General features: G+C 38.2%; 1 protein-coding gene across 4 annotated transcripts in view; it reads right to left on the bottom strand.

The window, feature by feature from the left end:
• The window catches only part of LOC132815828 (disco-interacting protein 2 homolog C), a 608767-nt gene that overhangs the window by 24002 nt on the left and 568588 nt on the right, over window positions 1–16177 (bottom strand). For all 4 annotated transcript variants that reach the window (XM_060825111.1, XM_060825113.1, XM_060825112.1 and 1 more), the window contains one exon: window positions 6861–6922. In XM_060825111.1, coding sequence (XP_060681094.1) covers window positions 6861–6922 — 62 coding nt within the window. The remainder of the gene's footprint in view (window positions 1–6860; window positions 6923–16177) is intronic.

The raw sequence follows: 16177 nt of genomic DNA, 5'->3' as shown, positions 1-16177 counted from the left end.
TAGTCACATCTATTGCTGCTGGTTTTGTGGTGGGGGTCCTAGTGTTCCAGGTCTTGATCACTTTGAGAAGTGGTATATGCCTCAGCATGTAATCCAGGGATGGCTTGATAAGCATATTACAGATGAAATCTCTCTAGAAGGCTGCATTCTATTCACTTGATCTGGATCATAAGAAAATGTGACTCAGAAGAACTTCCTGAGAATATAAATAATAGCTATGTAGGAATGAAGAAGGGTAAACACAGAGCTGGATTAGCTACATCACTGGACAGGTATCTAAAAAGACATCCAAATAAAGATTCCAATGTGCAATATATGCCAGAAGTGTAGAAACACGCAGGAGATACTGAAGCTCCACTCAGACCACAACATTCTGTTTATTCATCCACAATTAAAAACTTGTGGTTGCCCAAGACTACTCAAAGTTCCAAAAAGTGAAAGATTGAAGTCCTATACCAATCACTTCAGCAGTCCTGCATCTGCTCACTGCGCAAGGGATTCCTGAAAGAATAAATTGTGACAATGGAAATCAATTCATCTCCAGATGATTGAAGGAATTTGCTGACCATTATACATTCATCATTATCTCATTACCACACCACCCAAGGGGACACAGGTTTATAGAAATACATGTCCAGGCGACAAAAAGGACCCAAACGAAATGCCAAAGACACAAATCATGCCTAATCTTCACACCAATCTATGTCTCTCAAGACCCACATGAAACCATCCAAAAGTTGTTGAAAAGAAGAAAAACTAAGCAAGTTACTACTTAAAAAGTGACCAGGTGGAGGTAAGACAACAGCTCAGTGGTGCACAGGTAGGAGGAATGCAACACTTTAACAAGAATACCAATTCTCTCTTGAAATGATGAAAATGTATGAACTGTACGTGCACAGGAATCAGTCATGAAAACCTGGAACCTAACAAAAATTATTGTAGAAGTAAGGACTCCAAGGTCACCTATCACTGAGACCTGAACTGGCAAACCAATTACAGGTGAAAAAATCCATATTTAACCTATACCTGGTCTGTAAAAGCAGACTAGATCATCACCTGCAGCATTCTTCTTTGGCAGTTGCGTGGGATTGCAGATGATTTTCTTCCCCTGTGGAGATGTGGATCCTGAAGTGACTGAATAGTGCAGTGCTGGATCCACACACTCTAACAGGTGGGGCAGGTGATGTTTGAGGCAAGTGGGTAGAATGCTTAGTTTTGGTATAACATTCATGTCTATTGCTGCTACAGTTGTCATGGGGATCCTCATGTTCCAAGTCCTGAACATTACTTTGAGGAGCACTAGGTGCCTGAGCATGGGATGCTTTAATGCCCATAGTACACTGGCTACCACATGGTCTTAATGGAGCAATGTCATTGTTCAATGACACAGCCAGCCAATACGATTGATGACTAGGCTGGCATCACTGGAGAAATAATATCAACAGCATCACCACCAAGGGGAGCAAAATCAACAGCATCACATACAAGTGACACAGCATTAATAACATCATGCTCAACTCGGACACAAACAGCAGCAACACCCACATCACTGAAGCATAAAATTCCCCTAGCTCAGCAAAACCGTGAGTAACATTTTCTGAAAAGAAAGGACCTTACAACAGACTCCAAAAGCATTCACAATAAAAACATACATTGCTGGTGAAACTCAGCAGGTTTGTAAAATATCTCTAGGGGGAGGTGATGGCCGAGTGGTATTATCACTGGACTGTTAATCCCGGGACCCAGATAACATTCTAAAGACCTAGGTTCGACTCCCACTATGACAGATGGTGCAATATAAGTTCAACAAATCTGGAATTAAGAGGCTAATATTCGTCAGCTAGAAAAACTCATCTAGTTCAGTAATGCCCTTTAGATAAGGAAACTGCTACCCTTATCTGGTCTGGCCTACATGTGACTCCAGACCCACAGCAATATGGTTGACTCTTAATTACCCTTGGGGCAATTTGAGATGGGCAAACAATACTGGCCTACCCAGCGATGCCCCCATCCTGTGACTGAATTTAAAAATATGTGAGTAGATTGCAAACTTAATATTTTGAGTGTGATGAAACATTATTGGACTCAAAATGTTACCTCTCTCCTCAGATGCTGCCAAACCTACTGAGTTTCACAAGTGATTTCTGTTTTTGTTTCCGATCTCCAGCATCCGCAGTTCTTTGTTTATTATCCAAAAGTATTTACTTCATTTATAAATGTCTGTGTGTTACTTTTCTGGTGTTAGATGTGGTATTAAAAGAAAGGCATGATTGGAACATAGAACATTGCAGCGCAGTACAGGCCCCTCGATGTTACATCTATAGAAATATGGAAGCAATGGCCCAAACTTGCTAGTCTCCAAATGATTAGAGACCAGATGTCCCCTGACAGGTGCCCTCTGTTCCGGATACACCACTACGTGGTAACTACCTGGGAATTTTAAACTTCCAATAGTCCATTACCTGACATTAGATTAGATTAGATTACTTACAGTGTGGAAACAGGTCCTTCGGCCCAACAAGTCCACACCGACCCTCAGAAGAGCCACCCACCCAGACCCATTCCCCTACATTTATCCCTTCACCTAACACTACAGGCAATTTAGCATGGCCAATTTACCTCACCTGCACATTTTTGGACTGTGGGAGGAAACCGGAGCACCCGGAGGAAACCCACGCAGACACGGGGAGAATGTGCAAACTCCACACAGACAGTTGTCTGAGACGGAAATTGAACCCGGGTCTCTGGCGCTGTGAGGCAGCAGTGCTAACCACTGTGCCGCCATGCCGACATCTGGAACCGTCTGAGAAAATGTCCAACTTTTCTAGGCAGAGAATTCAGGAAATTTAAAACCTGCTCTGATTCCAGGCAAAATACAAGATTGAACCCTCAGTTACTTGCAATGCATGTCAAATCATTTACACTGACCATGGAATCTGATATTCAATGAGCCCCCTTTCCTAACCCTAAACTACTTCTTCCCTGATACCCTTTCTGCCATGACAAATCTGACTAGAACTGATCCCTAGAATACCTGACCAATACCACACCCCAAATCAACCATTCACCACCAATCCCCCAACCCCACTGGCATTCCTCATTCCACCCCATCCCCACAATGCTAACCTTTACATCCCCCACTGCTCAGCATCTGACCCAGACATGCTACATCTCCACCTAACACCCCCAAAGACCTTACTCCATCCATTCCTCTACCATCTGCACTGCCCTGTCACACACCCATAGGCCACCTCAACTTCTCAGCACTTACATGACAACCTACCTCCTGCCCTATCCTACTCCCTCCACATGTACTCACCACCTTCTCACCCATTAACCTAAAACTTACAAAGAAAACAGTCACTATGCTAACCTCATCCACAGGTCATCAAGTTGGATTACACCCGAAACATTGACATCTCCACCTGCTAATGCTGCTGGCTTGCTGTGTTATTTCAGCCTCCTGCTTGTCTACTATATTCCATCAACCTATCACCCTAAACCCTCACACACCCCTTCATTCCCAAACCTACTAAATTTATACACTTACCTTCTCCCTTGTTAACGAGGCTTCAGTCTTTTTAACTCTGAACTATGGCGCTGAATGCTGTAACAAGGTGGTGTGGTTAGACCTCCAGTACTGACTCTGCACTGTGCTGGAAGGCTTCCTAAACAGACTGGTACGCTCTACGTTTCTAAACAGGCTCAAACTCAAAGTTCATGCCAGAAACAGAGCTCCAAGGTGAAGCTAGTTAAAAAGGGGGTGCAGTGGCAAGAAGATTCAGCCCATAATTTTTTTTTAATATTCATTCACAGGATGTGGGTGCATTGGCTAGGTCTGTATTTATTGTCCATCCCTATTTGCCAAGAAAGCAGTTAAGAGTAAACTGTGCATCTGGAGGATGACCGTTTCCATCCTAATATGACATATATAGTAGCAGATGGGTTCTTCCAACAATCGGCAATACATTCATGGTCAACATTAAACTCTTAATTGCAGGTTTCTTACTGAATTCAAATTTCACCACCTGCAATAGCAGGATTTGTTCCCTGGTACTAGAACATTAGTTCAGTGTGTGGGTTAACAGTCCAGCAATAATACCACCAGGCGTTTGCCTCCCCATAACTGGTACTTTATTGTTATATTGTTTGTCAAGGATTAGGAATAAATTGTTACAAGATACATCCAGGGAGTTGTGGTTGAGGGCTTCACTGCAGTGGGATGTTAAGACACCAAGGATCAGTTCAGTCGTCACATGGACAGTCCTACAATAGGTTAATGAAGCCCCAGCATTTTGAGTCTAAAAGGGAGTGATGAAGTCTAGCTACTGGGAACCAGAAGACATGAATCTCCTGCAGTTCTGATGAAGGGCTTATGCTCGAAATGTGATTCGCCTGCTCCTCGGATGCTATGCTTTCCCGGCACCACACTCTTGACTCTCCTGCAGTGTTGTCAAGCTCACTTCCAAAACGCTCTGACGCACACTGGTTAAATTTTTGGTATTTACAAGCATATTTATAACTTAAAACTTCGTACAAAATCATTTAAGGATTAATGATATGGCTATTGTTTTGCTTCATTTAAAAATGTGCACAGATTCCAGACATCTTTCCACAACTGAAGCAGTAAAATAAGCAAGGTTAAACCACTAAATAGATGAGTGATAGGAAAGGGGAAGTTCATGAAAAAAGGAAGAGATTCTGTCAATCCTGTTGCTGACTCCAGAGATAATAGACATATTATTTAAGAAGTGGCTGCTTGGAAAGACACTGTTAAATATACAACCATGTGATTGCTGCAAACTATTAAATGTCAGTAGGTCATAATGTTCAAAGTTTAAAAAGCAATTTAAAGGTAATTTTTGTCATCCACTGACAAATTGACAGGTGCTGCTGCTCACAAAAAGATTATTTTTTATTTTTAGCTCAAACAACTTGAAGAATTTTATATTTTCCATGTTTTGGATGAACAGTGATTGACGATGCTTACTGGAACAAATGCTGACTATTGACGAGAAATAAAACATTCCTATACAATACTATCAAAAATTCACATTGATGAATATGCATTGGATATAAACATCGCTCTATTGCAACCACACTTTAAAATTCAACTAGCTGAACACTGAAAACCAAACATAAAAATTCAATCCCATCAAAACTGAGCAGATCAAACAGTACATAATGAAAGCATCAAGCAGCAGGATGTGATACTACCCTATATTTTTATACTTAGAATCACAGGGACAACGATGGTTGCAGCTCAAAAAATGTGCCAGTCAGTCCATCCTCTCTCTGCAAGAATAACTCAATGCACCCAACTTCCCTACCTTTTTGTTTGTAGCCCTTTAAATACTTTCATTTTAGATAATGATCCAATTCCATTTGAATTTTAACTGAATCTGCATTCAGCACATGCTCAAACAGTGCATACCAGATCACAACAATAAAAGGTTTGTCCCCGTGTTCCCATTTGTTCTTTTGCTATTCCCCTCAACTCTGGGCCCACCTTTTCTCAATCCCCACACCAGCGTGAACAGTTTCTTTCTATGTACTCTGCTCAAACACCTCAAAGTTTTGAACAAGCTTATGCCAACCTTCATAACTACATTTTCCAAAATGATATTCCATCTGCAAAGATTATTCCTACTTCCTGAATCTGGAGAAAGTGAGGACTGCAGATGCTGGAGATCAGAATCAAGAGGGTGGTGCTGGAAAAGCACAGCCGGTCAGGCCACATCCGAGGAGCAGGAGAATCAACGTTTTGGGCATAAGCTCTTCGTCAGGAATCTGGCATCAGGCAGTGTTTCCTTGGTGTTTTGGTCACCTCCCAAATCTGCTCCATCTTTCCTGGAACTGCATGCTCAAATTTGCCAGTTTTACAGATCTTCCACAGGAGTGAAATAACTCTCAAAGTTACAAATTACATCTGGCATGACTCTGAAAAAGGTAAGCTTTCCCTTATCTTCCTTCTCAACTGGGTCCAGCCGGTGACGTGGTTGCTCACCATCATCCCCAAGATCCTTGTTATCCAGCTTAGTTGATCTACTCTCCACTGATTCCATATCCCCAGATTATTCCTTGCAACGGTTTCTCACTTGGCTCTTGCACCATATATTTCAGCAAAGCATAATGTAGGATTTAGACTTTCATGTTTTATGATCCTAGTGCTAAATGAAAACAGATTCTTGCATAGAGCCAAATAAAATGTAGGTTCTGACCATTGTAACAAACCAATTTGCTATGATGAACAATGAGCATAAAAAAATAAGCTATGGGCAGAATTAAGAGCTCACACAACCAATGGATCAGGACAGGTTCCATAGCTTTACCAAGTCCATTTGAGGATACTGATGGATAAATGATAGGCACCCAGGAATGGACAATTCACATAATCTCTCCATATCTAGAGTTCAGACTGAAATATTAAAATTATATTTCATCAAGGCTTGGCAACTTTCTTGAGTTCTGGCTATTTCAAGGAATCAATCAAACTGTAGAATGTAGCAAAACATGCGTTTCCCAAAAGTTAAGAAAAATTGTTCTCTTACAAGGAAAATAAATGCTAGTTAGTCTTTTGTTTGTCTTTAAATTTCTTGATAAGATATGCAAGGGTGAAAGATGGTAAAATTTCTGCATAAAACTGCAATGAATGTAATATATTTGTAATGTTACACTAGATTGGAAAATGCTTTTACAGGTTTTACATAACACATGTTGCCTTAATATGAATAAAACAGATTGCTTCAGCACACATTGTGCAGTATTTTTCAATCCAATCGATTGTTGCACAAATGGTACAAAGGAGATATTTCACTGCCTCTTCTGAGTTTGAAAAGAGTAATGTCTGCTTCAATTACCTGTCATGCCTTAGCGCTCTCATATCCACATAAACAGTTGTGGGATCTGGTCCTGATGTACCCTGAAATCAACAGCATCAAGTGGTTAGGAAATAAGCATTGAAAAAGGAGCAATGTATCTCTTCATAATTAAATCAGTCTGTCTCAAATGATTAGCTGAAACTTCTGCATTGTAGTTTTAACCCATCAGGGTCCTCTATTAATTCAATTAAATTGATAGTCACAACGGCATAACTTCCATTAATTTAGTTTTACAGGTTTAAAAGCATATTTAATATCTTAAAGTATCTTGCAGTAAAATGCAATTAGTTGTTCATTTACAGTTAGTACTTACCATTATGCAAAAGTGTTCATGTTTTTGTAATTTTCTGCAAAAATGATAACACGGAAACTATGCAAACAGAGCTAAAACTACACTCTAACAAAAGCAATCAACCAAATTCATGCAAGAAAATTATGTAATAAATATTTTAACACAGTTAAATAAATACATAGCAATATTGCCAAAAGCAGCAGCCAAGCTTACTACTGCAGCGAGATCCACTGAAGGCTTGCTCAACATGCAATAGCAGGAACGAAAGGAGGTCCTTTGAAGCTCAATTTAGAATACCAGCAAAACAGTATAGGGGTTGGGATGTATAACAAGGATAAGTATTCCTTACTCTTTGCGCATAAAGTCTACTGTATGATAGGAATCAGTTACCATTAGTGGATCCTTTAGTAGTCAAACAGCAAAGTTATATTGAACACTAAATTTACCCTTGAGTCAAAAGTAATAATTAGTGTCATTAATGTGTGTCATGGTGGTTCAATGAGCTTCTGTGAATTTGAAGATTTTTACTTTCCAGTTGTTTTCTAAGGTTTTAAAACCATTCCCCAACACTTTATTTGGTTCAATTATAGGTTTATGCTCAAGTCCAATCAAGAATATCTTTTAACAAATTGCAAACACATGCTAATAATAATGCCATCCAAATTACATAGGGCTATATTGAAATTATTTTAAGCCATTTGAGAAATTAACAAACTAAGTGATTAAAAGTGTTAAAATATCAACTGAGGTGAAAATGTATTTGTTTCCATAGAAACAAGGGAATATGAATATTGGTAGGCCATTCAATCCCACAAACCTACTCCAACATTCAACCAGATCATGGTTAGTTTTCCACCTCAGTGCCATTTTCCTGCACTACTTCCCACCCTTTGAATTTTTTAATATCCAGTCATCTCCCGATATTCAAGGACTGACTTTCCATAGCCTGTTGGGGTACAGAATTCCAAAAATCCATTACCTTCGGAATGAAGATCCTTCTCCTCAACTCACACCACAATGGCCTGCCCCTAATTCTGACACTGTCTCCTAGTTATGGATACTCCAGCCAGAGAAAACACCTTTCCTGCATCTGCCCTTTTGAGTCCTGTAACTTTTTTATGCTTCAACTGGACCATTTTTCAACCTGAAAATACAGGCCCATTTTCCTCAAATTCATCATAGAAAAGTCCTGTCTTCCCAGGAATCAGTCTAGCAAATCATTGCTATTCTCCCTCTATAACAAATACATGGCAAGTTTACAAACCCATAATGAGTGTGTGCACATGCACTTCTGAGGGTGGGTGTGTAAGTGTGCAGTCTATTCACATGAACAGTTGTTCTATTTAGGACTGAGGGATGAGAGGGTGTGTGTGTTTCAACAATCATTCGTATGATATTATTTATAAGTTCTCTATTTTCTTAACAAAACACTGCAACATCGAGGACACACTGTGGTGTTATTGGAGGTTAACTGATCCAAAACACAGAGGTATTTCAACTTGTTAGTTTCTGCTCATTGCATGATTGGGAACAATTTAAAGAGAGAACAGAGTAAACGTTGAAAGTACAGTGGAGTCCACTGTGACTTTCCCAGATAAATCACTGCAATTTCCTCCTACCAACCAAACTTCTATGAAGGTTTGTGCAAACCAGTAGTGCTAAAATTTCTCTTCATTGTTATTAGTTTTATTTGAGAGCCTAGTATCCTCTTCTGTGTCTTACGCTCATGCAGCCTGTGGACTCTCATTCAGAGCATTTCCTCAGCTTTCCACTATTATCAGCAATCTCACTGAGAGAGGTTACCACTTTACACAAACGTCCACATATACTCATGCAAATTAATTCTGGTCTGTCCATCTGTCTGTCTCCCCCTGCCCCCAATACTTCCACAAGCCCTCAGTTGGCAACATAAGACCTCTTTGATTTCCTGTTAAAACACACTTCATGTACCGCTTGTCCTGATTGTAACTCCAGCTTACGAGAACAAATGATTGAAAGGGTTCCCTGAAGAGCAGTTTAACAATGAAATCAAAGTCTCATACCACCTCCCAACATCTACTTCCACACATTGTTGTCATTTTACCAGACTTATTTTTCACCTTTAATCATGAACTAGAAGTGACATCAACATCATCAATTCAGAAATTCTACCACATTAGCTTCTAGACACGAGATTTTTCACGATGTCTGAACAAAATTTTGAATTATACCACTGCGTCTTCTTTCTGCAGGGTGTAGATTTTGGAAGTTTTGTAATTTATGTTTTAAAATTGGCCCACTTAAAAACAAAATTGGTACTGATGTATTAAATTGATTGATGGGATCAAGTCAGGTGTATCACAGTCTTACCCCACCAAACACAGGACTCATCTAGCCTAGAGTGACAGTATTGAAATCTCTCTGCTTACGACATAATAAAAGGGCTGTACTTGAAAATCTTTCAGCTTGGATACATTTTCACAATATGTAAAAGCTGTTGCCATTTCACCAATAACTGGCAACAACACACAACATTACAATGGAAAATAGTGTAAGAAATCAGAAGCTTTGCACATGACAGTCTTCTGAGTTTAGGGCTAAGGTGCTTTGTTGAGGTCAGATAGACACAACTTTACTTCACAGCGGACCCAAAAAAAATTGAATCCTTGATAGGAGTGTATATGAAAGTGTTCTGACGCCCGGCATTACGATCATCCCATAAAACAAGTATAAATTATCAAATGCGTTGGATCAGTTCCAGAAGCCAGCTGGGATTTGAGGTCATTGTTCAAATCCCAGTCTTGACCAACATTCTCATTCTTTCTTTTGCCTGAAAGGATTTGCTGCCAGTGTCTTGGTTCCACTTGAAGATGTGATCAATAGCTGGAGATTTAACTTTCTGATGGAAAGTCATTTTAAGAAGCGCTAACTACACAGATTAACAATCCCCAGCTCCTCTTAAATTAACATCACAAAGTATATGGCAAAACTGTGGCAACTACATGATGAAGAAAACACAATCATTACGCAGAAGGTGTAAATTCTACACAAATAAATGTCACATTTAGGTTAATATGGTACCGGATATATATTCAGGGTATTCCATTGTTTCCTAATCGGCTTTCCCCGAGTGCAGGAGCCAGTAACTGAACTGTGATGCACTTTTGTCTTCATTTTACTTTTTTTATCCTAATGTATGACTCTGCCATTGATATAGGCACCATGACTTATAAAGATTTTCACTGGAAAGTACATGTGACAATATATTTCTATTCTATTTTACACATTTCTTCATATGAAAAGTTACCTTCCTTTGACTTTTTTTGGCAAAGCATTGAATAATATGCATTGATAACTGAGCTCAAATTTCACCACAGTTTAACTTTCCTGTTGACAGATTTGAGACTCCAGAGTAAAATCCCAAACTCGCTTCACCTATTTGAAAGTCAGCCAGTACGTTACTGTCACACCATCCTGCCACAAAACACCACGCAAGACTCAGACATGCTGGTTAGTCCCAGTCTAACAAAAAAAGGCTCAAAAATATACAACACAGAATTTACCATCTTATTCAGACACCAGTGTTTTGTTTTTCTCAATCAACTTTTGTGAAAATTCAGCAGTGTAACAGACTAGTGCTGAGTGGGGAGATCATTCAGCTAACTTTTCCTTCATTGTCACATGGACGGAAAGCCAGAATAAGAAAATAAAATGGAGGAAAGACAAATTCACATGAACACGAGACATTGGACATCCCAAAGACAACTTTCTAACTGGTGCAAATAATCAGTTTGTTACCTCAGCATTTTTATGCTGAATGAGGAACATTAAAATGAAAGATTCAAATGTCAAGTGACATCTTTTAAAACTCACTCATTTATGAAATCCTGGCACTGTTGGGTGTCCACCGAGATAGAGAGCACTTGAAATAATACAGACCTAACATCCCAGATCTCCAGACTCAGTTCTAGTCTGACCTGCTGTTGGAAGCTGACTGTTGGGTGAATAGGGAACATTAAAATCCCCTACCTGCTCGGCCAGCTTCCCCAGCCGGTGAGGCTATGGCAGCAGGAATTGTAAGGTGAGGAGAAGAGGAAGGCAAACAAAGTCAGACAAAAATAAATGGGAGTGGGGTTTACGGAAGCAAATGTATTAAACAAGGGTCAAAAGAGGGGGAGAAAAACAATGTCAAAATAGACAAACCTTTGCAAAGTTAGCTACAATTTTACTATTAACACACTTAGAAGAAATAAAATTGTAAAAATGACATGGTAAAATTTTAGTCATACAAATTAAGGAACAATTTAAAGCAACAGCTAACAGACTCATGATATAAAAAATGAAGTTTTAGTCACAATTTTTTTAAAAATTCTGAGTTTTGTTCAATCAAAGTTACAAAATTATTAACATCTTTGTTAGACCAATAAATATTATTTTCTTTTAAATTGGATTTTAAAGATGAAACCTCCGATAAAACCTCCATTTTTATCTTATGGATTTCCTTCATTTAAGAAATAGGTGCTGTACCTGCTCCCCAAGCTTTGCCAGCTAAGACCTGGCTGAGAGAGGATTAGGTGATGCAATCTCTCTCCTCAAATTTAACTTTCTTCCCTGTAGTTGCACAGTTAAGAACACTAATTCACGGTGTGAGCAACCACAAGTCTAAAATCACCTGTTACCAGATTACAGCATATATCATCATTGTTTTCTAATGCTACAATGTACAATTTCTTCAACATTGCCATGAAGACCTTTAATGTGCGTCTACCCGCACGTACGTGTGTGTGTACGTGCATGTGTGTATGGGTGTATGAGGCAGGGGTTCAGGGTAGTGTTTGCACAAATATCCAGCTTCAAAGGCCAAAATGGTACATTTATAAAGTTGCTGTTTTATGATTTCAAATGCTTTGATTTATGTGGCTTTAATTGAGCTTTTAGGATCATATAATGTGTTAACGGTATAGGCGTGTCACTGGCAAGGTCAGCATGTAGTGCCCATCCCAAAGAACTCTATTGATGTAATTTCTTCTATTGATTCAAAATGGCACTGGCTTGTCATGGCAAAAAAAAACTTTTCACTGCATCTTTCTAGATATATGTGACAATGAATAACTCATAAAATTCATAATTATCCAAAGTCCAGTTAAGAATCAACCAAATGTTGTAAGACTGGAGTCAGACCAGATAAAGATGACAAATTTCTATCCCCAAAATTAATGATGGATTTTTATGACAATCATCAGTGCTTATACATATTAATATCAGTGGATGCCCGAATGATATTAAAGATAATTGTGTTCTCAATCTATAAACAATTATTATGATTGTTTATGTGATATTATACTTTTTATAAGAACTTCATGATAATTTTTTAACAAACTCAAAATTAAAGATTAAGATGATTCCTTTGAAGAGCTGATTGTTTCTAACTCACCATACTTACTCCCTTTCAGACTGCTTTGGATCGATGGAAAGGATTTTACACATGAAGATCTGAATTAGCAGCAAACATAGACCATTCAGCTCCTCTAGTCTGCTGCATCATTCAATGAGACCATGGCTGATTGGGTAAACCTAAATCCACAAACCTGCCTCTCCATATAAACTTACAACCCCTTGCTTAACAAGTATCTGTCAAGCTTTGCCCTAAAAGTATTCAACAACAGTGTTCCAAAGACTTATGTCTGACTCCTCCCATCCTACAGTGATCGTCAACCCCACAAAATCTCAACCCTCTCACTCCAATTACCAACTTTCATGTTCCTATCCTTTACTATTTACCTGGCACCTACTCTTTACTTGCATTCCAGCTAGGCTAGCTGTCAGACAGAAAACTTATTGAATAGATTTGGAAGATATCCCCCATCAGCAGCAACGTGATTGCCTGTATCTTTAGATTTCCCAATTGGAAATCCTATAACCACCCAACCAGCTCTCTTCACAGCCGGACCACCATGGGCAATGTCAGAGCCAATGTCAACTTGTCAACTTCCCAGGAAATCAGGCAGGTATCACACTGTACATTACATAGTTAGATACTGTGGAGGAAATGGAAAGACAGAATTTGATAACCTCAATAACCATATTTTCATTCTACTTTTTCTTAGAGTTTGGACTGAATAGGCCATAGCCTTCCTCCTGTGGAAATGAATTCCATCAATAACTGTGCTAAAGTGAAGTTTTCTTCAGTACTGTTGGAACAGAAAAGAGCTGAAAATACCTACTGTGTAATCCCTTGTGTAATTTGTTGCTTCAGGAGCTACAGAATGAAATTAGTGGAACATTGTCAGCTACTAGTTTAGGTCCAACGGTTCACAACAATGCAAAATATTAATCACCTGGAGATTCATTCTGTAAAAATAATTTGGATCCCAACCAGTAATTCGTCTGCAGCTGTTAAAATACACAATGCCTTCGTACAATCAATAATCTGTATCTATATTAAAAAGTAAATAAAATCTGAAATGATTCTAATTGTACCAATGCCATGGGCATTGAGTGAAATTTTGAAGTGTGATTTTGTCATTCATGAGATTGTGTGGAACACAATTATTGATATATAAATGCAATAGAATCACAACAATCAATCCTCACATATGTAAAATACCACATCCTTCACCTCCACATAACAGAAACCTGACCTACCAATCTGCTTCCTTTGCATTTACTCTAAAGCAAGTGACTGATGCTTCATGAAGTTGGATTTATGAAAAATGAGAATAGATTTTCAAGAGGGCACAGTTTAAAACCAACCTGGTTACTGGGATCATTTTCTATTGAAGTAATTGGTGCCAGCAATATTATTTTAACATATTAATATGAAGAAGTGTGATCTGGTTGTTAATTCAAAATAACTGAGAGGCATACACATTGCTTGATCATTTGGAAAGAACACCTTGCAAAGACAGCAACACAGGGGACCATATGGTGCATTTGCAAGCCAACAACACTTTCACAGAGAACACTTGACCTAGTTTGTGGGTGGAATAAAGTTGCTGAATTTTGAACCCTGACAATCAGAGAGCCTAAAGAACATGTCATAAGAGCAACAGCCCTTTGATTGTCTCTCTTTCTCTGGAAATCCTCTCATCAAATGCGCAAGCTGACAACCCACCAGAAGTCATCTTCCCCACTCATGGAAGGGATCCTGAAGGTTTCAAACAGACCTTACTGTCTTCACCCAGCCACAACTGATCCAGAAAGGCACCCTACTGCCAACTGTTTTTGCAAGTGCAAAATATCTTTGTCTACAGAATGAGATTTAGGATAATCCATGAATAATCCTATGATTAACTGTCATTTAAACTACTCTTAAAATAACACTCTGCAGAAAGATGAAGAATGGTGGAAGAACAGTAACAACACTAAAACAGTAATCCAGTGATCCAAGTTAATGCTCAGTGAACATAGATTCAAAACCTACCAAGGCAATGCGTAAAATTTTAATTCAATTCCTAATATAAAATGTTGGAATTAAAAGCTAGTCTCATAGTGGCGATCAGGAAACTACCATTGTTTGTCATTAAATGCTATCTGGTTCACGAATGTCTTTTAGAGAATAAAATCTGCATTCTTTGGCTAGTTTGGCACAGATATAACTCCAGAATCACAGCGATAACGGTCAGCTCTTAACTGCCCTCAGAAATGGTTCAGTGACTCTCTGATCAAGAGCAATTAGCGATGGTCGACAAATGCTGCCCTTTCTGGTAACGCACTCAACCCATAAAGAATAAATACTTTTTTTTAATCCCCCAGACTGGGGAGTGTGTGTGTACTAGTTTTGAAGCAAGGTAGTAGTTTTGAAGCAAGGTAGCTATCTGCACCACCTAAACGTTTTCTCAAAAATCTTCACATGTTCATGTGAGTCAGTCTTGTTTTTAGTAAGCCAGGCCTGGCTGACTTGTTCTGATACAAAACAATATAGTCTGATACTGATATAATTAGCAATATTATAATGCTATCTGATTATAAATAGAGAATTAAATATTACTAATTAGGTAGGATACATATAGATATTAAAAACATTTAAGCATAAAGAAATATGTAGAACAAGTTATCAACAATAAAGACACTATCTAAACGAAGAAGAAGGACAGCAATGTTCACTTTGAAGTTAAGGAGGCCTGGTAGGGGACTTCTCGGCCTGAAAATAAAAATGTTTACTATTGGAGAGATATTAGAACCATTAAACCAGAAGATTCCAACTGATAAGAGATGGCAATTGAATATTCTTACCTTTCAAAGATCAAACATTATTCATGTCAAAACCAAACTATGAGCTTAACTAAAGACAGAGAAAACTGGGACTTACATTTACTAATGAACCATAAACAAAATATTATTTTATGTCTTAAAAGAATCAGGGAAACAGAAAAATAAATCTTTGTATAATAGTTATAATATATCTCAAACAACTTCGGAAAGAATCCTTCACAGAATAATTAAGGAATAATTTTAAACGATACAACATCAACTGACGGTGAGAGGAATGTATACTGAGGGTTCATATCCACATTTGCAAAAGTGATGTAATCAGAAAAATATAGAATTAAGACTCTTTCACTGAAGATTTCTGACCTTCAGATAATTCTTAAAAGGATTTTTTTTTCCCAACAGGAGAAAGCATCTTTTTTACTCAGGACTTTAAGGTATTATAAATGGATATTCCATTCAATATTCCTGAATACTCCTGAATAGTTATAAATAATATTCAATTGATTCTACTAAAGATGGCAATATGTTTTTGATAGCTGTTGACATAGATGTTTACTTATCCACTTAAAGTGTACTGTGTTAATTTTAAAATTTTATGAATAAAAATTAACAAATTGGCTCATTTTTCTCAAAGCTAAAATGAACCCTATCATGTTATATACCCTTCAGTGAGTAAGTATATATTTTGGAGATCCTTAAAAAAATCTGGAACATTCATTGCATAGCTAAGGCTTCTTAAAATTAAATAGGCTTTTTTGGAGCAAGCTGACATTCTCAGGTAGTTTCTTCACCTGTGGGATAGTTACGATAT

Source organism: Hemiscyllium ocellatum, chromosome 5, assembly GCF_020745735.1.
Source record: "Hemiscyllium ocellatum isolate sHemOce1 chromosome 5, sHemOce1.pat.X.cur, whole genome shotgun sequence".
Taxonomy (NCBI): domain Eukaryota; kingdom Metazoa; phylum Chordata; class Chondrichthyes; order Orectolobiformes; family Hemiscylliidae; genus Hemiscyllium; species Hemiscyllium ocellatum.
The sequence above is the reverse complement of the archived record's forward strand: the minus strand, read 5'-3'. Positions and strand labels throughout refer to the sequence as shown.